General features: G+C 44.8%; 1 protein-coding gene across 1 annotated transcript in view; it reads right to left on the reverse strand.

Moving 5' to 3' along the window:
• The window catches only part of METAP2 (methionyl aminopeptidase 2), a 54,562-nt gene that overhangs the window by 27,698 nt on the left and 1,625 nt on the right, over positions 1-25,239 (reverse strand). Inside the window, exons 2-4 of the mRNA XM_029601589.1 lie at positions 23,410-23,511; positions 17,729-17,800; positions 8,795-8,897 (exon numbers count right to left, since the gene is read on the reverse strand). Of these exons, the coding sequence (XP_029457449.1) occupies positions 8,795-8,897; positions 17,729-17,800; positions 23,410-23,511 (277 nt within the window). The remainder of the gene's footprint in view (positions 1-8,794; positions 8,898-17,728; positions 17,801-23,409; positions 23,512-25,239) is intronic.

Raw genomic sequence — 25,239 nt, forward strand, 5'->3', positions numbered from 1 at the left:
GAATTATATAATAAAAATATGTAAAACCAGCTGTCAACTTCCTCGGGGGGCTGAAAAAAAGAAGAGCACGAATAGGCACTTTCAGGTTGAGTTCTGAGCATTCCTTTTCGCTGACAGAAGCAGCCAAACTTTTTTTAAAACTACCCTTTACACTAAAAGTACAGTATGGAGGGTTTTTGTGTCCAAGATGTAACTGTCAATGTGACAGTTTATGATTGTGACAGTTTCAGTCTTGTTATATTTTCAGTTCTGCTCTCTTATTCTTTAGGCGTGATCTTATCCCTAGATTCATCAAAATACTATATCATCGCATGGATAACACCCACGGTAAATTCTTGCACTCTGCGATACTTTTCTATTTCACAGCTCGAGAGAGAGAGCGCGCGCGAGACAGAACATAAGAAATTGCCATGCTGGGTCAGACCATCAAGCCCAGCATCCTGTTTCCAACAGAGGCCAAACCAGGCCACAAGAACCTGGGAACTAACCAAACACTAAGAAGATCCCATGCTACTGATGCAATTAATAGCAGTGGCTATTCCCTAAGTAAACTTGATTAATAGCCATTAATGGACTTCTCCTCCAAGAACTTATCCAAACCTTTTTTGAACCCAGCTACACTAACTGCACCAACCACATCCTCTGGCAACAAATTCCAGAGCTTTATTGTGCGTTGAGTGAAAAAGAATTTTCTTCGATTAGTCTTAAATGTGCTACTTGCTAACTTCATGGAATGCCCCCTAGTCCTTTTATTATTCGAAAGTGTAAATAACTGAGTCACATCTACTCATTCAAGACCTCTCATGATCTTAAAGACCTCTATCATATCCCCCCTCAGCCGTCTCTTCTCCAAGCTGCACAGCCCTAACATCTTCAGCCTTTCCTCATAGGGGAGCTGTTCCATCCCCTTTATCATTTTGGGGGATGGAAAATCTTTGAGATGCGGTGACCAGAATTGTACACAGTATTTAAGGTGCGGTCTCACCATGGAGTGATATAGAGGCATTATGACATTTTCCGTTCTATTAACCATTCCCTTCCTAATAATTCCTAACATTCTATTTGCTTTTTTGACTGCTGCAGCACACTGAGCTGATGATTTTAAAGTATTATCCACTATGATACCTAGATCTTTTTCCTGGGTGGTAGCTCCTAATATGGAACCTAACATCATGTAACAGCAAGAGTTATTTTTCCCACACTAACTGTAAGGCCTTCATAGAATTCAACTATTTATATGCCTATAGGAGGACGAGCTAATAGCTCGAGGTGAGATGTTGCTGGTGGTTTAGGGGCCAGTTTTACATGCAGAGCGAGATGTACAAACTGCACAGTATACGTCGGTAAAGATTTGACATCTGTTTGAGTGAGGAAAATCTCACAAAGATGAGATTCCTACAATGTTATCGCATCCGTTAATGTCATAATGCACTTTGATGAACGACCCTATTAAATGGATGTAGGAGTTTATATATTTTTGGTTAATCCAACTGAATAGAAAGCTGTTTCCGATTACATTTATTTATTATTTATTTATAATTTTTATATACTGACATTCTTACATTAAAATGCAAATCATACCGGTTTACATAAAACAGAAAAAGCAGAAAAAAATATTTCCATAGTCAAATACAGAGAACATTTATAATAAAATTAACAAAGGCATAAGGTAGGAACTTGAAAAAAAGGTTACTTAACAGAAAACGTAAAAAAAAATATTAAATGAAGCACAAAGAGTTGCACGAAGGGGTGCACAAAGGGGAGAGCCCCTTTGTCACGCCCCTTCGGCGCGCGGCGCCTGATGGTGAGGCGCTTTTCAACTGCCGCCGGAGCTCACAGTGACGTCGGGGGAGGGGCGTGGTCACACATCACAGTCACCCATTTCCCCTCACCTCCTGATGATCGTTCCGTTTCTTTTTTATTATTTAAGATGGTGTTCACTTCTTGCGGGGGCCCAGGATGGAGGGTGGCCTCCCCGCTCGCTGGCGCCTGATGGTGAGGCGCTTTTCAACCGCCGCCGGAGCTCACAGTGACATTATGATGACCACAGACCTGTTCAAAATTTAATCCATGTAACTTGTATTCTTTAGTATGGATTATATAGCTGCGGTAGAAAATACAAACTTCCACCTCTTCCTATGTATATTCATTTTTTTTTTAAATTACTCAGGTTTTACTTCATGACTCACTAGCAGAAGTCATATGGAAGAATTTAACTACCTCCTTTTTAATCTCCCTTAGTCTCGTGTTACTAGTAGGGGCATAAATATTTTAGTGGCAGCTACATTTGTGGTATGTATGTTCAAGACTGTCATCATAAATCCCATGTATACATTCACATATTTTTCTTTTCAATAGTATTTCTTTATCACATTTTATTTCTCCTTATTTTATTATTTTTACTAATTCTTTTATAAAAATATTTTAAATAAGTTTACATTTTTTTTCTAGAAATCATAAGCTTGTTGTCTGTGTGCACCACAGATTTTCATCTTGCATGTGGAGTATCAGGGGAGGAATCTGAAAAGGCTGGGAGCTCAACAGATTGATTGACATGGAAGGAGAAACCACCTTTGGTAGAAAAGAAGGTACCGGCCTAAGAGAAACTCCCGAATTAGAAATGCACAAAAAGGGTTCTCTGCATAAAAGAGCCTGGAGCTCAGATATTCTCCAGGCTGAGCAAATAGCCACCAAAAATACCATTTTTAAAGGTAAGGTCCTTTAACGTGGCTCTCTTCAGAGGCTCAAAAGTGGGTCACAAAAAACTCTCAGTACCAAATTCAGGTTCCAGGAAGGACACACTGGTCAGCTCGGGGGATGTAAATGCTTTGCCCCCCGAAGAAAATGAACCACATCTGGATGCAAGGTGAGAGACTGTCCATGAAAATTACCTACCAGAGTGCCTAAAGTCACTACTTGTACCCGTAGGGAACTGAAAGACAAACCTTTGGCCAAACCCTTCTGCAAGAAAGCCAAAATATGAGGTATCAAGGGCGAATTCTCTTCCTCCAGATTAGAAGCTACAGAACGATCTAAAATTGTTTAAAAAACATCTAAAACTTGGCTTTTTGAGCAAGCTTATAAAGATGGCACTGGCTAATTCAATTCATTTTCACCTACATTATATATTTTTTAAATGTTATTTTGATCCTTAAACAGACTTTTACTTTGAGATAGTTTTTAGTCATTTAGTCAAGTTTTTAGAATTTCTAATTTTATTCCAGTAGGTATTTATAGTTTATGATAACCAAAGGCTTATATTTAATTTTTACTTTTATCAACGCCGATTTTGTTATAAATTTTTAGATTGTTGTTTTTTCTATGTATTTTTTATTATTTTAGATTTGTTGTTTGTTTTACTGCTAACCAATTTCCTTGTTTTATTTTTGTTTGCAAACCTTTGACGGCATGTTCCAAACATCGGTATATAAAAATTGCTTAAATAAATAAAAATAAATAAACACCCTGCTCTTGACATCAGGTCTCAAAAACCTTCCAAACCCTGATATAGGAAGGGGAAGTAGAGCTTTTCCTAGCTTGTAGCAGAGTAGTAACGGCCTCAGAGTATCCTTCCCCTCTTAAATCGCCGCCTCTCAAAAGCCAGGCCGCTAGACAAAAGTGATCTGCCTGGTCGAAAAATATAGGTCCCTGATGAAGCAAATGTGGAAGATGTCTGAGCTTCAGGGACAGTCCATTGCGAGATTGATCAGATCGGCGAATCAGACACCTGGGCCATTCCGGCGCTACCAGAATGACCCACCCTGGATGTCCTCTACCCCGAAGAATCTTGCCGACTAGAGGCCAAGGAGGGAAAATGTACAGGAGTACCGAAGTCGGCCAGGGAAGTACTAGCGCATCAACTCCTTCCGCCCTGTGCTCTCTTCTGCGGCTGTAGAAGCACAGAGCTTTGGTATTTTGAAGCCTAGCCATCAGGTCTCAGTGAGGAAGCCCCATTTGTGTGTGATTCGGTCCATCACTTGGTCGGAGAGCTCCCATTCCCCCGGATCTATTCGTTGCCAACTTAGGTAATCTGCTTGTACGTTGTTGATTCCGGCAATGTGAGACACGGCTAGAAGAGCAAGATTCTTCTCCGCCCAATCCATGAGTAGCTCCGTTTCTGCCGCTACTGCTTGACTCATGGTACTGCCTGATGGTTGATGTAGGCAACGGTTGTCGCATTGTCTGACAGGACTTCACCAAAAAGCAGCTTTCCCTTAAAAGGCAGAGAGCTTAACTGAGCCTTAGATAAAACGTCCGCGGCCCAGTTGCGTAGCCATAAGAGTCGCCTTGCAGACACCAAGTCCAGGAGGATGTTCAGAGGAGATCATACTGGCATCAGTCCCATAAGCCTCCGCTGCCTCCAGGCGTTCTGCTTCTGCAGAGTCCTCCAGAGGAAGGTCTCTGGAAGTCATCAAATGCTGGACCCAACGGAGGCTAGCTCGGAACATGAAACTGCTACATACCGCTGCTCTTATGCTTAATGCTGAAACTTCAAAGACTCGCATGAGAAGAACTTCTAGCTTTCTGTCTTGTAGAGCCCAGCCATAGGAATAGTGGTCCGCTTAGTGATTGCTGACACGGAAGCGTGCACTTTGGGGAAACTTTAACAGTTCCAGGGTCTCCTCGGGCAAAGGGTAAAGCTTGTCCAAAGCCCGACCAACATGGAGCCCGGCCTCAGAAAACATCCCATTCTCTAGTCATCAATTCCTGAACCATAGGATGGAAAGGAAAAGTTTTTGATGGGCTTCGCAAGCCTGCTAAAACTGGGTCTACTGAACCCTGTGGGAGCACATCTTGAGGAAGGTCCACACAGAGTTCTGAAAGGACCAATGGAATTAAGGGATCCAATTCTTCCCTTTGAATCACCCCCCTCCAGGTGGGCCGATTTCCCTAGTTCCTCTTCCGGATCTGTTCCTGAAGGAGGAGGCGGGATGCAGGAAGGGTCCTAAGAACCCACAGGCGCCGCATCTGGCTGCGAAGAAGAGCCCGTAAGGGAGGTGCCCCGAAGCTTCGCAATGCGAAGGGAGGTGCCCCGAAGCTTCGCAATGCGAAGGGAGGTCTGGGGGTCCTGGCACTTAGGCAGCTTCTGAGGGGGCCCCGCAGGTCGCCCCAAACAGGTAGAGACCAATTGCTGCACTTGAGTTGCCAGAAAAGCGTTGTGCATTATAAAAGCATAAAGTCTAATGAAAAGGAATTCTCCCCACCCCCTTCCCCCACCAGGGGATCGGGCATTGAATCCAAAAAATCTTGGTCCTGTTCCACAGGATCATCAGGGCTTGCCGGCCCGAGAGATAAATCGGGGGGAGGGAAATCCCCTCCAGTGACTACACAGGCCCGCGCAGCTAGGGAGTCCAAAATGGCTGCCGTTCCCATGCTAAAAGGGAACAGAGCGGCCAGAATGACAGGGAGCAGGGTGTTTAGGCGCCGCGTGGCTCCTAATAGGAGGCTCCAGTCCCGGGTCTGAGCTGCCCGCTCCCCCGGAGAGGCGAGAAGCTAACTACCTGCAGGAGATGCAATGGGTTGGGCGCTGCATGATGAAAGGAAGCCGTGAGCAAAGCTGTAGGAAGCAGTGAAAAGGGAACGGTTTGTCGAAGGAAAAAAAAACCCACAAAAACAGTGCCATCTGTAAGTAAAAAGTAAGAATGAGAAGAAAAGACTACAAGTTGCTTCCTGCCCGTAGTGTTAAAGTTTATTTTATTTTTGTATAAAACGGACCGGGGGCACAAGAAGAGGGGGGGGGGGGGAATGGGACCTCCACCCCAGGCGCCTTACCATAAGGAGCCCCGCGGGGTCACCAACCCCAGCTCCTGGATCCTACCACCAGAAGGGATAGCCAAGCTAGGACCTTCCGACCCTCTGGGAGGATAGACTAAGTTGCTTAATCTAGTTTGTTGTTTGGTTGTTTTTTTTAAAGAGATAGAACTTAACCACAGAAGGTCAAGCATGTAGGGATTGCCACCTCCATCTGCTGGAGACAGAGAAACACTGAAGAGATGCAGGTGGCGCTCCAAGTTATAAGGGGTGCTCTTTAAGTTTTTCTTTGTCTCCATCTGCTGAAGGGAGGCATAACCCACAGTCTGGACTGATCCAGGTACGTACAGGGAACCTTGCTTTCTCTGGGTCAAGCAAGGCTTGTTCCAAACTGAGGGTTGCAGCAGAGTAATAACTGAATAAGCCACATGGACCCCACTGTGAAGAGTAGACTACTGGGTGAACAGTCAAAACTGCTTGTCCGAATATACTATTACTCTTTGAAAGTTTGTCTAGACAGTAATGGGGCATAAAAGGTGTACAAGGACTACAAGGTTGCAGCTTTATAGATGTCTTGGGGAGATATAGCTCGCAGATTAACCTAATGTTGCCACAGTTCTAACTTTATAAGCCCTGATCAAGTCCGTAATCTGTAGGCCTGCTAGCCAAAGTGTGATGGTCTGTTAGCCATTTGGACAATGTACGTTTGGCAACTGCTGCGCCTAGTTGATTAGATTCGTAAAAGACGAAATGTTGTGAGGTCTGACGAGTCAACGCACCAGGACAGTGTGTCGACAGTGCCAAGGATTGATGATGAAGAATGGCTGCATCTACAGTGCCAAAGACCTGATGCTTTTTGGCACCAGTTGCATTGCCAGCACTGAAGTGTGGTGTTTCTTTATTCATGCCCCATGACTACTTCTGTTTGCTCAACCTAGAGGACTGAGCCTGTTCCAAAGGGAAAGTTTCTCTGAGGAACTCTTGCTCAACGCTGCACCTGGGGAGCCAGAAGAGGCTATGCTCAAGAACAAACGTGGTTCTTCAGAAGCTTGTGCAGTTCCTCCATTTTCCAGGCCCTGGATTTCTGGAAGTATGGGGACATGTGGCTACAATGTTAACAATTTGCCTAGTGGTGGTTTGGTCCAAGGCAGAAGTAACAGATGTTATTGTCCATATGTAATGGACATTTTTCTACTGCAAACAGTCTTTGAAGCCGCTCATGGTGAGATTCTTGGAGCTGGACATCTTGTGAAGAAAAGCAAAATTTATTTTATTTATTTTTAATAGTACTGAGAAGTGCAGTTTGGGAGGCCTCTGAGGCAGGAAACAATTTTTTATTTCAATTTCTAAGAATATTAATGAAGAAAAAAATATATTAAAGTACAGATCCATGCTGGTGCTTGGACAAAAAAAGAAAGCCTTGAGGGGTGCTCAGGAGGCAAAGCTTGCACAGGAATCCCTGCACATGCTCAGTAGAGCAGAAGCTAAGTTTAGAGAGAAGGTCCGTTTGGTACCATCAGATGACATCATCCAGTATCATGGTTAATTCAGCCTTGCTTGCTGACAGAGGAAAATCCAGATAGTGTTCACCACTATACCCAAATCAAGAACAAGATTTTCCTTCCAAGCAGACAGTAAATCCTATTCAAGTGTCATTGTTATTTTGATACTATTGGCACTATGTCCTGTTTTCTCAGAAGATATTACTGTCACCAGCATAACTGTAAGCCCCATGGTTACCAGACAAAATTGCACTTTCTGCACAGGAAGTATTTAAGGCAATCCTGAATCAACGCTGTAGTTTTCACTGGAAGTTTGTATGTTTTTGGCTCAACAGTTTCCTCCTCCTCTTTTGTGCTTTCAGCTCAATCAGAAACCACCACTACTGGTATGATGGTGTAAAGTGGGATTTTCCCATTTTATACCAACCTTCTTCCTCATCTAGCTCTGCCATCATATCAAGTGTCCTCAGTCAGCAGTTACAGACAACTGCTCCTTTGGGAACCTGATATACAGTATGTGTGTACTACGAGTCTGGCCACTAGGTGTCACACTTGTGCAATTACATACTCCCTCCTCATCATCCATAGGGTTACTGTGGAGATCTCCACAGTAACCCTAACAGGCCAAAGGAGCAGAAGTCTGGTTTGGAAATTGAATTGTCTCCTATATAGCAGGGCACAGTGGCTATGCCCTATTACTCAGAAGTCTGATCACTATCAGCATCACACTAACCTACAGCATAAAATCATGGAGGAAGAATAAAACAACGTAGTTGCATTTCTCTGGATAAAATGTAAACCCCTGGTAAAATGACAAGGTCTAGAAGTAGCACTTTTTTTCAGTTCAGTTTAAATCTACAAACCTCCACCCCCTCAAGATTTTTACACCTCAAAGTCTAGATAGTGTTACATTGCAACTTGTAGCCCAGCTAAAGAATAATATGGTTAAATGCATCAGAAAAAAAACAAACGGGATAAAATCTAGTCATCAGCTTTGCCTCTTATTTCCAGATTGGTGCCTATTTTGCTGCTATCCAGGGAACAATTTTTAGAATGCACACAGCTGTTGTACAATTTTTCCTATTCCACTGGAGTCATGCACTCAAATCAATGCAGTCATCTTCCCAGAAAATAGTACTGAAGGAAGAAAAAGCAGGTAGTACTGGGCCCCAAGAGTTTCCATTTCCTGCTGTACAAAACGGTACAGCTTTCTTTATTCATCCAGTTTATAAAAGTTTAGACTAGATCCTAAGTTTCAAAATATTTAACACCTAAAGATAAAATATTCATTCAAGTTAACTGATTTAAAGATAAATTTGACATTTTAAAACCACTGATCTGGCTGTAAAATGCCATCCATAATTGTGCTATCATTTATTTATTTATTTTGCATTTTTATATACCGACATTCTTGTATCAGATACAAATCATACCGGTTTACATTAAAAACAGAGTATGCAGGAAAATAGGTTTCCTAAGTCAAATACATTGAACATATTTAATAAACAAAGGACTTTAAACAGTTTAAAATTCATACATACCCATCTTGTGTAGGTGGGTATTCACATTCCTGTCCTTTTGGAAAGATCCCACTAGGATACAGATCAAATATTGGGACAGAGGGTGGATCTGTCTGAACTTTGGCTGTTGAGCAGAAACGAAAGTCTTACAGTGGGTTCCACAGCTACTACTAAAGCATTCTCTACCCGTGGCTCGCTTGCACCACACACTCTCTAAAATGGCACCGAAGACAAAGCAGCAAAGTGTTACAGCTTAGGGGTAAGGGAGTAACGATTTTGACTCAGAGGTTCACACAAATTTGGCATCCCTGTACCAGAAATGCTATTAATCCTCAGCATCTGCAATCTCACATTACAAAACAGAGGAAAACTGGTTCTTACCTGCGAATATTTGTTCCTGTAATACCACAGATCAGTTCAGACAAGTGGGTTTTGTCTCCCTACCAGCAGATGGACTCAGAAACAAAACTTTGAGGCACTGCTACATAACAGAGTGCCACCTGCAGTCCCCAAGCCAAGATGTAACCCCAAAACCCCATTCTCAGGCTAACAGGGAAAACTATAGGGTTGGAAACCCCCAAAAACTGGAGTCCGAAATGCTCCCAAAAACGAAATCTGAAAAACCCAAATCATGATCAACAACTGCCCAAGTACCCTGAAAGGCAACCCAACTTGAACCACCAGCTGGCAAAAAACAGTCTTTTGGCAGGAACAGGATGGGTCTCTGGACTGAAAATTAGCAGGTAAGAACCAATTTTCCTTTTTTCCTGAACATACCCAGATCAGTCCAGACAAGTGGGATGTACCAAAGCACCCCTAGACTGGGCGGGAACCTGAAAGACCCACACACAGAACACTCTCACCAAAGAACGCTTCTTCCTGTGCCCTCACGTCCATGTGGTAATATCTGGTGAAAGTATGCAAAGACCACCACACCACAGCCCTATAAATTTCCTGAGGCGACAGCAACTGACATTCTGCCCAGGAAGTGGATAGCGATCTTGTAGAATGTGCCTTCAGCCCCACTGAAACTTGCCAGCCCTTACAAATATAGGCTATGTAAATAGCCGCTTTCAACCAACGGGAAATGGTAGCCTTAGAGGCCTTCTCTCCCTTTTTCCTGCCCCCATACAGGACAAAAAGGTGATCAGAGCACCGGAACTATTCAACAGCTCCAGAAAACACAAGAGTTCTCCTCACATCCAAAAGATGCAGCTCCCTGCCCCTAGGGGAATCCTTAGGACACTGGTAAAGCTGGAAGGTCTATCGATTAACATAGAAGGAGGACACCACCTTAGACCAAAAAGAGGAAATAGTCTGCAAGGAAACCCCATCATGGGAAATCCACAGAAAGGGATTCTTGCAAGACAGCGCCTGTAATTCCGAAACCTGTCTGGCTGAACAGAAGGCCACCAGGAACACAGCCTTCAGAGTCAAAGCCTTCAGCATCACTCTCCTCAAAGGCTCAAACGTAGCCCCACACAAAACTCGCAAGACCAAATTAAGGCTCCAAACTGGGCATAACTTCTGGACTGTAAGCCGCAAATGTTTGACCTCTTAAGAAACACACTACATCCAGACGCGAGGCCAAGAACCTCCCTCACCATTTGCCCCTAAGACAGCCCAAAGCTGACACCTGAACATGAATTGAACTATAGGCAAGACCCTTAGACAAGCCCTGTTGCACAAATTCCAAGATGAAAGGAACCTCCACTGACAGGGGATGCAGCTGTCTCCGAAGTCACCAAGAGTCAAACGTCCTCTATACCTGAATATACGCCAAAGTGGCAGATCGATGAGTCTGAAGAAACGTGGAGATAACCTGCTCCGAATAACCTTCCAGGTACAGCTGCCACCTCTCAAAAGCCAAGCCGCGAGACAAAAGTGATCCTCTTGATCTGAAAATATGGGCCCCTGACACAGCAACTTTGGCAGATGAGACAGCCGAAGAGATCTGACCACCACCAGATGTACCAGATCTGCAAACCAAGGACACCATGCCCACTCGGGCGTTACCAAACACCATGGAACTGGGATGCACCTCTATACGCCTCAGAATTCGACCAGAGGCCAAGGAGGAAGCACGTACAACAGGATCCCTGACAGCCAAGGCCATACTAGAGCATCTGGGCCCACCGAACAGACCTCTCTCTTCTGCGAGTGAGAAACCTCTCTGTCTGTGTGTTGAACTGTGACACCATGAGGCCCTGCTGTGGAACACCCCACCATGCAGAGGAGCCACCAATAGAGAGCAGACCTGGATTCTCGCAGCAGGGCAACGGCAGATGATATCCCGACAACGGGTCCCACCTGGACAACACAGGGCGCTGCATAGGTCTCATGTTTGAATCTTGTAAACCATTGTGATGGCTGCACCGAATGACGGTATATAAAACTCAACAAATAAATAAATAAAATAAATGTGCGCAAACGCCCATGGAAACAAATCTAATGTGGATGCCATGGAACCGAGCACTTGAAAGTAATTCCAAGCTGTTGGCAACGTAAGACAAAGCAGGTGTGTCACCTGTGCCTGCAACCTCTTCACTTGGTCTTCCGACAAGAACACCCTGACCTTCCTAGTACTGAATAGAGTCCCCAGATACTACAAGGATTGGGTCAGAACCAGATGGCTCTGACATATTTATGGCCCAACCTAGTGACTTCAAGGTGTTCATCACTGCTGAAGCTACCTCACACTCCTCCAATTTTCTCAAACGAGGCAATCATCCACGTATGGATGAACCAGAACTCCTTCCTTGCGTAGGGCCGCAGCCACCATCATCATCATCTTGATGAAGGTTCGTGGCACTGTCAACAGTCCGAAAGGAAGGGCCCGAAACTGAAAATGCTGAACCAGCACTATGAAACAAAAAGTCTGAAGGTCCATCTGAATCAGAATAGGAAGATATGCCTCTGTCAAGTTCAGGGACGCCAGGAACTCTCCTTTGCAGACTGCTGCTACAACTGTGCATAGTGTCCCCATACAAAATCACAGCACCCAAAAGGCCCTGTTCACCTTCTGCAGGGCGAAAATGGGACAGAAGGTACCCTCCTTCTTGGGAACCATGAAGTAAATGGATACCTGCCCTGCCCTTGTACCTCTTGAGGCATGGGCACTATGGCACATAGATCCAATAACCTTTGCAGTGTCCACCACACAGCCTCGTGCGAGAGACCATGTGAGACTCGAGAAAAGCCTCCCTAATCGGGCACAAATTCAAGAACGTAGCAATCTCTTATGACCTCTAGCACTCAACAGTCCGAGGTAATCCTGGTCCACTCCATAAAAAAGCTGGACAAGCTGCTCCCTACGGCTTCTATGCAGAAGTGGGACACCCTGGCTTCCTTGTATTGACTTTCCACCACACCATCCCTGGAGCCTCTACGGCCTCCACAAAAAGGACTGCTGGCGGTTGCCCATCTGCTTTGCAGACGTGTTGGAGGTGGTCTTTGAATCCCTGAACTGGGTTCAAGGCAGGAACACCTTCTTACTAGCGTGCTTATCCTCAGGCAGCCTGTTCCTCGAATTCCCCCAACATCGTCATCAGTTGATCCAAATCCTCCTCAAAGAGAAGCTTCCCTTTGAAAGAGAGATTAAACAACTGAGCCTTTGACCACATCTGTTAACCAATTGCACAGCCTGCAAGACACCACCACCAAGACCATACTTCTGGCTGACGTGCAAACCAAATCATAGAATGCATCGGCTACATAAGCCACCCCAGCCTCTAAATGAGCTGACTGCAAGGCACCATCTCCTGTTGAAGCCAGATCATGTGCTTTCTGCACCCCACACAGACAGGCCCTCTGCATTAAGCTGGCACAAACAGCGGCCCAAAGACTCAGCACGGGGACCTCAAACATCCGCTTTAGGTGAATCTCCAACTTGCGGTCCTGCACATCCTTCAAAATGGCAGCCCCCACCACCAGGATTGTCATCTTTTAAGTGACCGCCGACACCGCAGCATCCACACCTTTGGTACCCTTAGTATCTCCAAAGTCTCCTCCATCAGGAGATATAGCTTCCCAACATCCTGATCTTCTTAGGTAAGGGAAAGGCAGTTGGGGGGGGCCCTCAGCCCATCCAGTAACAGACTTACCTCCTCACTATCCAACTCCTCCCGAGTCACTAACTCCCAATTCCTCCAAGACCTGGGGAATAGGGCATAGCTCCACTTTCTTAAATAAAATGGACATTTCGAGGATCATCCTCCTCCAATATTTTATCCTGATCCGGGTCATTCTTAGCTACATCTGGGTCCACACCCAGTGCCACAGTCACATCAGCATCCGGAACCACCCCCTGGTGGTCCAAAGAGACATCCTGCAGATCCCATGGAGTCCCTCCCATCCCTGGGGTCCACCTCCAACTCAGCCCCAGATGATGCAGTAGGTCCCCAGATCCACCTGCAGCCCTCTTAGGATTCTTCGCTGCAGATAGGGGAGGCCTGACTCTTGCCCGCTTCCTCTTCGCCCCCTTCCTTGCCAGGAAGGCTTTATGCATCAAGAAGATAAGTTTCAGCAAAAATCCCTCAGGGCCATCCGTCACCTGCTCCAGGCTGTCTGTCCCCTCCCCCCCAAAGTCCCCCTGAACCACAGGAGAAAAAGGAGGAATGTAATCTCAGGGTTCCCTAGTTAAAAAGGACTTCTGCCTGTGGCCCTCCGTGGATCTGCCCCCCACCCTTCAAAGGTCGGGAAATCCGCTTCACCCAGTGCACCCCCGCTGAGGAACCCTCCTCTTCCAAAGTGCAATCAGGACAGAGGGAGCGAAAATTCAAGCGTGTACACTCCAGCCCACACACAAGGCACACTTTTCTGCATGGATCAGGTGCCATACCATGTGCTCCCGCACTGATGGCCACCCTATGGCCTGCAAACACCGCTGTCCTTAATCGCCGCTCTAGCGCGCGCCTTCCCCCCCCCCTTAGCCATGCTGTGCCATTTCCTGTGGTGCGGAAAAACCTGGCAGGTACCAGCGGATAAGACCGCTGCTCTCCAGCCTCAGCATGGCCCCCAGAGACGCGCAGGAAACAAAAGCAGCTGCACCAACCACTGCAGGCCTAGCTGCTAATGCTGCCCCCTCCGTGAACCCCGGGACACATGCGGCACAATAATTACCTGTCTGCCAAGGCCTGCAGCCCTCGCTGCCTCAGTCGTTCTTTTCACCCCCCAGCAACCAGCTGTTTGCCTCTCTCTTTTCTTTTTAAGCTTTAAAATCACAAATACAAAGGCAAAACACACACAGGGGTACTTTCCTGATTCCAGGGCCTTGCAGACAGAGGCCTCGGAAGCCCTGAAGAAACCAGTCCCCTGGCTTTCAGGGCCCCAGGCACGATACGGGCGAGCCCAAGGCAAGGGTTCTCTACCCCCCTGGACGCCCGGGTTCAACCTGAGGGATGGTCTACCAAGGAACTTCCTCCAAAATTCTCCTACTTCAATTTCTCTCTTTCTTAACCTCAGACTGCAGGGTTGTACCTCTACCATCTGCTGGAGTCAAAGAAATACGGAGGGGACTCTTATGTAGCAGTGCCTAAGTTCCATTTCTCTAACTCAATTTGCTGGTAGGGAGGCAAAACCCATTTGTCTGGACTGATCTGGGTATGTTCAGGAACAGTTTAAGTAAGCTCTATGATTATTAAAACATTCACTAGGGCCACATCACCCACACTGATGGGCAAGTTTAACTTTACATTTATAGTCTTATGTAGTAACCTGTTTGCTGTGAACTCATTTGTGCACAATCTCAAAGAGATGCTTAAAAACCATATTACAAAAACTAATATTGCTTGGCAATTATTTAACAAAATCATAACAGACTATATCTGAGAGGAACAAGGAACCTATGCTACTTGTATTTAAAAAAAAAATATATATATATATATATCCTATCCTCCCAGGGCCAAAATCAACCAGATAGCGCAAGACTCTCCTGAGCATGCTCCCAGTTATAAATATGTTGCCATGGTTAGATTTTCTCAAAATAGCACAGAAAAGAATGTCAATAGCTCTGGGACAGATGTAGCGGTACAGTAAGTTACCACAGTTAAGACATATACCCAATGTTCCTGTGGGGAAAGTAGTATACAAAAACTAATGGGTTTACATGGGAGAACTCAATATCTATTGCACAAATATTTTTTCCCCTTAAATATCCAGCCTACATACAGTATATACAAAAAAAATCAAAATAGGGTTTTCTTGACAATACATCAACTGCCACACACCATTTAGAGAGCTAGCAATTAAGAGAATTCTAAAAAGAAAGGTCAAGCTGTGAAGTGTCTAATGTTCGTATAAAAGCGTTACAGTGTAGTCCAAAATTTGTCTTGACCAGGCCTGAAATCAGGTGATTTTTGTCAGAGGTATAACATGAAAGAAAACCCGAATTCAGCAAAAAGGTATACACACAGCACAAAATGTGGTCTCAAATAGTCAACTATAAGTTGTACTGGAAATTGGCAGATCATCTTGCAATTCCGATGGTTTGATAATGTGGTACCAACAGGCTGTGTGGGGCTCAGCATTCCATTGTGATCAATGAGTTTCATTGTCTAGAACAGTGGTTCTCAACCTTTTTTCTGTCGGGACACACTTGATGGTTCTCACATGCGTGACACACTGAACATGTACAGAAAGACCACACATAAATATGGAGAAACTGGAATGGAAAACAAAAAAAAGCCACTCTGCATGCAGTGCAAACCTGAAGAAATGGAAACAGAAATATAGCACCTAACAGTCTGGGATCTGCAGTAATGCACACAAACTAACCTTCACAAAGTTACATCTGATTATGGAACACACTCAAACAGTAACAACCCTATCTATGAAAAGGCAACATTACAAAGCCCTGAACAGGAATACACCTCCTATTAGGAAAACAAAATAAGCCAAGCTGCTATAAATCCCCACACAGAAATAATTGTAACATTTATTAGTATAGCTTTACAAAACAGCTGCTGAACAGAATATCCAACATTTAAAAACTAAAAAATTATTAAAAACTGTCCAAATTCCAATAGAATATGTGATGTCTGCTGTTTTGAAATACAAAATAATTAAAATGGCAATTAATCAAGAAAAATAAGCTTAAAAAGCCACTTTTACTTATCTTCTCCAGCAACTCTTACTCCTTTCTCTTCTAGGCCAAAAAACAAACACAAGAAGAGCAGGGGCTGCTGAAGTTCTGTCCTCAAGGTCCTCTTCCTTAGGACCAACAACCAGTCTCACACTCGCACCCACCAATTAGACTCCACGACCAGTCTGTCTTACATACCAGTGATTTCCCCAACCAATCTTTCTCCCTCACCCACACAAACACACCAGTCACATGCCTGAGTAGCCCGTCTTCCTCACACACACACAGTCACATGCCTGAGTAGCCTGTCTTCCTCACACACACACACACAGTCACCTCCCCGACCAGTCTGTCTCAGCCACACACATGCTCTCTTACTTAGACACATACGGTCAATCACACTTGCACAAACACGCTCTCTTACTTACTTATAAGCCTCTCAATCACACACACATGCTCTTTCCCTCTGGCTCACTCATGACCCCCACCCTCCTCCCCAGCACAAATGGCAGTTGCAGTAGCCTCCTCTTGCAGTCCCCTGCTGCCCAAGAATGAAGAATCCCATTAGCTGTGGGATCGCTGATCCCAGTGCTTCATTTTGGTCCAAGTCTGCGTTGCTGCCAGTATTTTATGCAGCATGGTCTTCTCTTCTTCCCATGCACTCCACTGTACATCACTTCTGTTCTGGGCCGTGGGGGTGAGAAGAAGAAGGGGCCATGCCACTGAGGTTGCCAACTTCCACTAACGCTGCTGCCGATCCTGCCCGGATGAAATGGCAGCAGTGTTAGTAGAATATGTGCATCTAACTGCGATGAAGGAGAGGGAGGAAAGCACGACCGGGGCAGTGGGACAGGAAGCTGCAACACACCGGTGTGTCCCGACACACTGGTTGAGAATCACTGGACTAGAATATGGCAAACTTCTGTGCTCACTCTTCTAAATACTCTACAACTTGAAAATGAAGGTGACTTAGTAATATGTCTGACATTCCTGTTCCAAAATCCTCTTATCGCTGCATATGGATCTAACATAAAAAACATAAGAAGTTGCCATACTGGGTCAGACAGAAGATCCATCAAGCCTGCATCCAGTTTCCAACAGTGGCCAATCCAGGATACGAGTATATGGCAAGTACCCAAACATTAAATAAATCCCATGCTACTAATGCCAGTAATAAGCAGTGGCTATTTCTTTCAACTTGATTAACTGTTTATGGACTTTTCCTTCAGGAAACGTTTTTTAAACCCACTATGCTAACTGCCTTTACCACATCCTCTGGCAATGAATTCCAGAAATGAATTATGAATTGAGAATCCCATCTAGTTTTCATGGATGGTACTTTATTTTTCTTTAAATTATGTTTATTCTTTATTCCCAAAGATCTTTAAATGGCAGACAAAGCTATAAAAACACAATTACAAGGAATGCCCAATTTACAGGATTGAATTGCCGATTAGAATTCTAGTAACATGAGCGTTTTCGTTTTGTTCTGAGGTGGATATGATCTTAATGCCCCTGGGAGAGAATGCCAGACTTGGACACTGACAATAAGCTCTGCGTTGGACTCAAAATATTGACAAGGCAAGCCACCCTAGTAGATGCCCCAAAATACAAAGGCTCATGCCAAATTAGGACTTAGGGTGAACAGTCATTACAGTGGGAGAGAAGCAGGGCAAGAACTTGTGGCTACACAGTACTAGAATTAGAGGTGCTGGCAAGCAGCAGCTGGGCTTGAAGTAGAGTTTTCACCACATTCACTATAAAAATTGTCCTAGTGACCCAGGTGAGTACTAACAGGAAAAGAAAAACTTGACAGAGAAGGCAGGCAAAACTCTGAATGAATAGGAGACAAGAAGTGCAGTTCTGACACTCACGTCCTCTCTTCTTCTTCTTCCTCTTCTTTTTCTTCCCTGCTGCTCCATCTCCTTCTCCCTCCCCTTCTCCATCTAGGAAAGAAAATGAACATCAGTAAGGACGGACATGAAAGTTATTAAGAAAAGCACCAAAGGACATATCCTATACCATCTCTTAAGCAACATTTAAAAAACAGCTCATTAGATGTGCGCAAATGATGAAAACTGAGTTATTTACTGCAAGCTGTCTAGATAACTTTAAATCTGATGAAGACTGGTGAAATGCATAAGCTCAATGGAAGGTAAGTCAGTTAAGGAGAAATTACTACTTAACTGAATTTCCTTTCCTCTAAGGAAGGCAGGCCAATCTACACCAGTGGGTTATGCACTTCTACCAGCAGATGGAGACGAATTAAAGCTGATTCACTGACACAGCTCTGACCAGACATTAGTCTGCAAGTATCTCTAGAAAAGCTAGTTGTCGACAAACTGATTATACTTGAACATGACTTAACAGTCAACAGCTAATGCTTCCAACCAACTGGGAAACATTCAGTTCAGCAACAAAAGTTAACATTAACTAATCCTAGGGGCTGTTGATGTCACTTACCAGTCCTTCAAACAAATTAAGAAAGACACTCTTCATCGTCTGCATATAAAGGATGAACTAAAAGTTAAGTAGGAAGCCCAGGGTGGGGTTGTCAATTGGTCTGCCTTCCTTACAGGAAAAGCAATTATCAGTTAAGTAGTAACTTCTCCTTCCTCTGCACTCAAGCAGACCAATCCACACACTAATCCCGAAGGCGGCGGGAGGCTGCACGCGGTTCCATCAACACAGCACACACAAAAGCTGCATCCTCCTGAGCCCTAACGTACAAGTGGTAATGCTTGGAGAAAGTGTATAAGGAGGACCACATGCTGCTTGGCAAATCTTGGTGGGAGACAAATGAAACTATGCCCATGAAACCACCTGAGCTCTAATAGAATACTCCCTGACCTGTCGGTCTAGGTAATGGGACATCTGCATCCATATAGGCAGCTGTGATGATTTCTTTCACCCAATGGACTATAGTTGCCCATGTCATCAGTTCTTCTTGTTTACCTCCATCATGGAGCACATACAGTTGATCAGACTTCCCGAAAGAGCAATTAATCTTCAAGAACTATATCAGATACTGCTTGACATCCAAGGCATGCAACAAATGACAATCATGCTCATCTCTATCCCTGTCCAGCACAGGCAGGGAACTAGACCGATTCAAATGAAACTCTGAAACCACTTTTGGCAAAAGGAAGGTACAGTCCAAAGCTGTACCGCACATGGAGCCATTCGTAGAAATTGCAAGAAAAAGCTTGCAGCTTGGAGACCCATCGTGCCAAACAGATTGCTACCAGAAAAACAGTTTAAGGTGAGCAGTCACAAAGACCACACAATGGCTGAAATATAGGAACCGCCAAAGAACAGATTAAGGTCCCAAACAGGCACTGGTAGCCACAAGGGAGGATGTGAATGCTTAACTCCCTTCAAAAACCTGGATAGGAAGACAAGGCTCCACCAATGACCTGCCCCTACAGCAAGGAGGATCTTCTACCTACACCTTCAGAATGTTTAAGGCCAAGCCTTTAACTAAACCTTCCTGCAAAAATTCCAATATCAGTGGAATTTCAACTTTAAGAGGGTGAAAACCTTGCTCCTCACACCAGCTCTCGAACACTCTCCAAGCCCTAAACATATGCAAGAGATGTAGAAAATTTCCTGGCCCACAGCAAAGTGGAAATCACTGCAGAAGAACAACTATGCTTCAGCAACAAAGTCCTCTCAAGAACCAAACCAAAAGACCCAGATCGTGCAGAATGGGCCCATTGCAATAGATCCTTCTTGAGTGGCAGTCTGAGATGACTGTCCACCAGTAGCCTCTGAAGATCAGCATACCACAGCTTCTAGGGCCAAGCTGAAGCCACCAGAAGTAGTTTTGGTCTGACTCGCAATCTTCCAAATGACACCACCCAACACTGGCCATGGTGGGAAGGCATAAAACACCCCACTCCACAGCCAAAACTGAATGAGAGCATCAATGCCCAGCATTCCAATACCCTCTGCCACTGAAATAGCATGGTACCTTTGCGTTGTTGGAGCTTGCCAGTAAATCCAGGTACAGGTGACCCCAGCGCATCACTATGAGTTGAAAGGACCTGTCCGCCAACTCCCACTCTTCTGGGACCAAGACCTGCCTGCTGAGAAAGTCAGCCCTTACATTGTCCTTCCCGGCAATGTGGGAGGCAGATATGTCCTGCCCATACCATGAGCGAATCTACTTCCAACAACACTCTTTGGCTTCTGGTTCTACCTTGATGATTGATATAGGCCACTGTCGTGGCATTGTCTGAATTTATTCCTTACCACTCAAGCTTCCAGCTGCTCGGCAAACCGCAAGCATGCCAGTCTAACTGCACACACTGCCAACCAATTGATGATCCAGTGCTGCTCCTCAGCATTCCAATGACCTTGCACCACCAACTGTTGATGGGGAGACCCCCAACTCAGAAGGCTCGCATCTATTGTGAGCACTAACCAGTCTGGTGTCTCCACGGAAATGCCCTTCCTATGATAATCTGCCTGCCATCACCACTGCAACTGGACGCTCACCTTCAATGTCAAGTGGAGTCTCACTGTGTACTCCTGCGACTGCGAATTCTGTTGGGAGAGCAATGTGTGCTGAAGAAGGCCACATGTGCACCCTCTCCCAGGGAACTATGCCCAATGTGGCTGCCATCGATCCCAGGACCTGCAGGTAAGACCACACCGTCGGGTGACTAGTCCATCTCAGGGCCTGAACTTGAGTAAATAACTTCTGAATGACACTCTCCAGTAGAAAACACTCTGCCCTGCTCCATTCTCGAATTGCACGCCGAGATACTCCGCATCTGAGACGACTGTAAACTGCTCTTCTCCAACTCACTTCCAAATAAAAGAGAACCATTAAAGGGCAACCTTGAAAGATTGGACTTAGAAATATTGTCTGCCAACCAATTTCACAGCCACAACTGGAACCTAGCTACTATCATGGAAGCCACCACTCTAGTCAAGTCACAGCCCATATCGGCTAAGAATGTCTCCCAGTTCCATCACCGATCCACCATTGGACCCCGCTCCTTGAATCTCTTGAAAGAGAAGCAAACCAGTCCAAGCCACCAGGCAGCAGCAAGAAGCAATTTGCAAATTCACTGCATGGCCTCAAAGCCCTGTTTAATAGCCTCAATCCTATCCCTGAGCATCTCAAGAACCATCTCTCCTTCCACCAGGATGGTGATTCACTTGGTAACAGTGCATAACCAAGGCATCCACCTTCAGGAATTGCAACCATTCCCTTGCTTTCAGATGCAAGGGGTGTAAACCTACTAAAGCACGCCCTTCTCCTTTTATAAAAAAAAAAACAAACAAAAAAAAAACTTACCTCCAGTGCTCTCTGCTCAAGGTCAATTAACTCTTGAATTGGATTCAGGAGGAGAACGAAACAGAACACTTTGCCTAAAGTGATCAATATGGGATCTTTCTTTTGTAAGTCCATAACATCACCCCGTCCACAAAGAGCGTCTTCATGGTCTAAGTCAACAGACTCCGCAACTCATCTTTGTAAAAAAAATTGGAGTCTGATGCGGCTCCAAATCAGGTGGAATGTCTCCCTCTTCTAGAGGGGAGAAATCAAAGTCCCCATTGGAGCCATTTGATGTATCATGAGCCACATCCACCTGAATATCTCCAGGGATAGCCTACCTGTGGAGTTTGCCCGCAGTGACTGACAAGTGGGAGACAACAGCATGCGAGCCATTCTTAGTAGGTTGCTTCGCCTCCGCTGGGCACCCCTGCAGAAAAGCCTACAGGCCCTGAAAAGTTCCACCCAGGAGGCAGTGGATGGATCCATACCAGGGCTCAGAGGCCCAAATCTGGCACTCTCCAACTCCTTTCTTAGGGATGCCTCTGTCATCAGGAACAAGGGGAGAGGGGAACCTTCTGCTGTGTCACCTCCCACCCCACTCCCTTCTGGAGCCACCATAGGGTGTCAAGCATCTAAACAGCACTGACAAAGGCATAGAGAGAGCAATGGCTAGATTGCCCTTATAAGGCATTCTTCATAGATTAGCAAGGCACTTAAGCTTTTTTATTCCTGGAATTAGTTTTCCTGCACTCGGCTCTAGGTGGCCTCCTGTGTGTACCCTAACACCACCTGGGTGTTGGGGTACACACAGGAGTACCTGTGCATGCTCAGAGGCCTTATGCACCCAAGTACCTGTGCATGCCCACGTCAGGTCACTGCTGCGCGGCAAAAATGCGCAGGAAAAGAAACTGTCGCCATGGCATACCATGTGGCTGACTGAACCGAGCCTAGCCCAAGCTAAGTCCACGCTACACCAACTCCAGAGAAGTGAGAGGGAAAAGGGGGTAAGAGGCGCAGAGGAAAAACAGAGGGAAGGAAGACCCAGTAAGGGGGGGGGGGGGAAAGAGGGGCCTAAAGCTTTCCTGTTTTTTTCATTTTTAACCTAAGCTCAGCTCTCCCTGGCTGAGAGCAAGACTGGACCACCGGCTTGGGGGAAGGGGGCACAAGCCTTCACTGCCGAGCACTCCTTTGTCCTCTTTAATTCTGGAAGCCTGACCAGGCATAGACTTAAAGCCTCCCATTTAACCTAAACATTGCAACAGTAGTTCCTAGGTGACAATCACAGACTGCAATGCTCTCTGGAACTTGTCACAAGTATACTCTTAGCACTTGTTGCCTGATAGCTTGGATTCCATCCCTCTGTAGCTCCCAAGCCACCAACCGGCTCAAGAAATCAAATACCTGTCTTGCATGGTTGCCACTGAGATGGCCCTCGCTTATGCCTTTTATGTTGAATTGTCAATAGGTCCCTTAAATAATGAAAATATAGGCTGACATATACGGGCCGATACAGTAAAGTCCACGGGAGAGCGGACGAACACCCGCTCTCCCGGTGCGCGCACCGGCCCTTTGCCAGTGTGCGCGATTCTCTATTTAAATTAAGTGACGCAGTAAAAACGGGGAAAAGGAGGCGCTAGGGACACTAGCGCGTCCCTAGCGCCTCCTTTTTGACAGGAGCGGTGGCTGTCAGTGGATGCCGGTTCTCGAGCCCGCTGACAGCCATGGGCTCGGAAACCGGACGCCAGCAAAACTGAGCGTCCGGTTTTCGGCCCAAATTCAAATATTTTTTTTTTATTTTTTTTTTTACTTTTCGGGATCTCCCACTTAATATTGCTATGATATTAAGTCGGAGGGTCCACAGAAAAGCAGTTTTTACTGTTTTTCTGTGCACTTTCCCGGTGCTGGAAGAAATTAGCGCCGACCCAAAGGTCGGCGCTAATTTCTGAAAGTAAAATGTGCGGCTTGGCTGCACATTTTACTTTCTGTTTCCCGCGCGCATACCTAATAGGGCCATCAACATGCATTTGCATGTTGAGGGCACTATTAGGTGCCGCGGGTTGGACGCGCGTTTTCCTCCCCTTACTGAATAAGGGGTAAGGGAAAACGCGCGTCCAAGAGCAGGCTAACAGTGCGCGCCATCGGAGCGCACTGTACTGTATCGGCTAATTAGAAACAGCCGAAAAAGCTAAACATAGGGAAATATGCATATGAATATTGTACACATATGCAAAAAGGTTTTGAGAAAACTATCCACACCATACTTGCCTTCTTCATCATCCTCCTTATCCTCCAGTGCTTGTTTCTCCAGTTGCTTTGTTACACCATTAACAGATGCAGCTCCCAACTCTTTTTCTGTTTCCTGTTGTCCTTTAAAAGATGTCAAAATGTACTTATTCATACAGTCCTTATCAAGAAAAATGCAATATTTTCAGCATAGTGAAGAGATTGCCATGTTCCTTCATGTATCCCTTGCAGCAATCTATCAAATTCTGTTTGGACCTCTACCCTCAGAGTAACTCCAGACAAATCTCCTCAAGGCAATGCCACTGGGATTCAGCACTACCTATCTATCGTCCCTCTCAGCAATCCCTGAGGAATGGTCAAGTTGCTCTCTTTATATTCCACTGTTAATATGGTGTACATAAGATTTGCTAGTTAATATTTAGCAGCTCAGCATTACTGTGGTTTGTCTACCTAGTTAAAATAGAAGATATTATGGGATGTCGATTTGTCTTATGACCAGAGCACATGAACCTAAGCAAATAATTTTCAACCACCAGCAGTTCAGAGGAAATCTTTGCATAATATTTACAGACATAAATGTCCTCTTCCCAGTATAAGCCCTACTGAAGAATAAAAAATTCTGAAAACATTTATGGCAAACGTTACTGGTGGAATAATAGAAGAATGGCCTTTCAAATAGGGTCTTGCATCAATACTACAATTCAATATCAGAATATTTATTATCCACCAATATACATAATGGCGATCTCTTCAGCTTGGAGAAGAGATGGCTTAGGGGAGATTACAGAAAGCATTTTACCAACTTTGTGTTTCAATAAATGTGAAGAAAGGGCCTTACAGGCTCTCTGAAGCTTAATTAAAATATAATCTTTGGATAATTCTAATATTGGTCCAATAAAAAATATAAAATAATCCAGTTTTCTCCAGGACCAATACTGCCCTAATACTCTAATATCTTTTGGCTCAAAACAGAACATACTAACAAACAGGCTTAACAAGTTGGTGAAAACTTTGTGTACAATAAATTGCAGGTACACTGGATAAAAATGGTACATTCTGTGCCAGACAATTCGATGCTAAATTAAACTAAAAACATCTGCTGGTGGGGCATAAAGTTAAACTGTGCAAATCCAATATCCTTTTGTATTTCTCTTAATCATACCCTCTCATTCCAATCTCATATTGAGAAGACCAAAGCAAAAGGTGAATTAACAATATCCTTAGAAAACACATCATGCCAAAATAGAGGGAATGAAAGGGGAAAGCTGGGGTGAAGCAAACCCGTTTATGCTGATTAACTGCACTGGCAAATTGCAACTCTTCTACTCAATATGATTGCACACCACAGAATGATCTCATTAAAAAATAAATATTTGACACAGCATTAAATACAAGATATCATGTCACTAAATACCTGTCCTTGGGGAACACAAACCAGTTTGGTTTTCAGGGTAACCAAACTATGCAAATTAGATCTGTTCCTAATTTAGTGCAAATGTATGCCACTACACTGGATGACTATTCATTATGGATATCCTGAAATTCAAACCCATTTCCAGCCTTTATTAAGAACCCAAAACCTTAAACTGTCAATACTCTATATGAAATTGCTGGTACTGCTTTTTATAATGGGAAGAGTAGAACTGAGTATGCAAGGCAATCTGTAAATGCAAGACATACACTGCACAACAAAACTCCAGCACCAAGCAACCTGATATAGTGACAACCTTTTCTTGTGTTGTGAAACTTCTCTCTCCAAAAAAAAAAAAAAAAAGTGCAACTAGTGTCCCAGACAGGAAAAGCATCCTATAATCTGCACACTTCAACTGAATGGGCATCTGCCACCCAAGA

The sequence above is a fragment of the Rhinatrema bivittatum genome, chromosome 4 (assembly GCF_901001135.1).
Source record: "Rhinatrema bivittatum chromosome 4, aRhiBiv1.1, whole genome shotgun sequence".
In the NCBI taxonomy this organism is placed as follows: Eukaryota; Metazoa; Chordata; class Amphibia; order Gymnophiona; family Rhinatrematidae; genus Rhinatrema; species Rhinatrema bivittatum.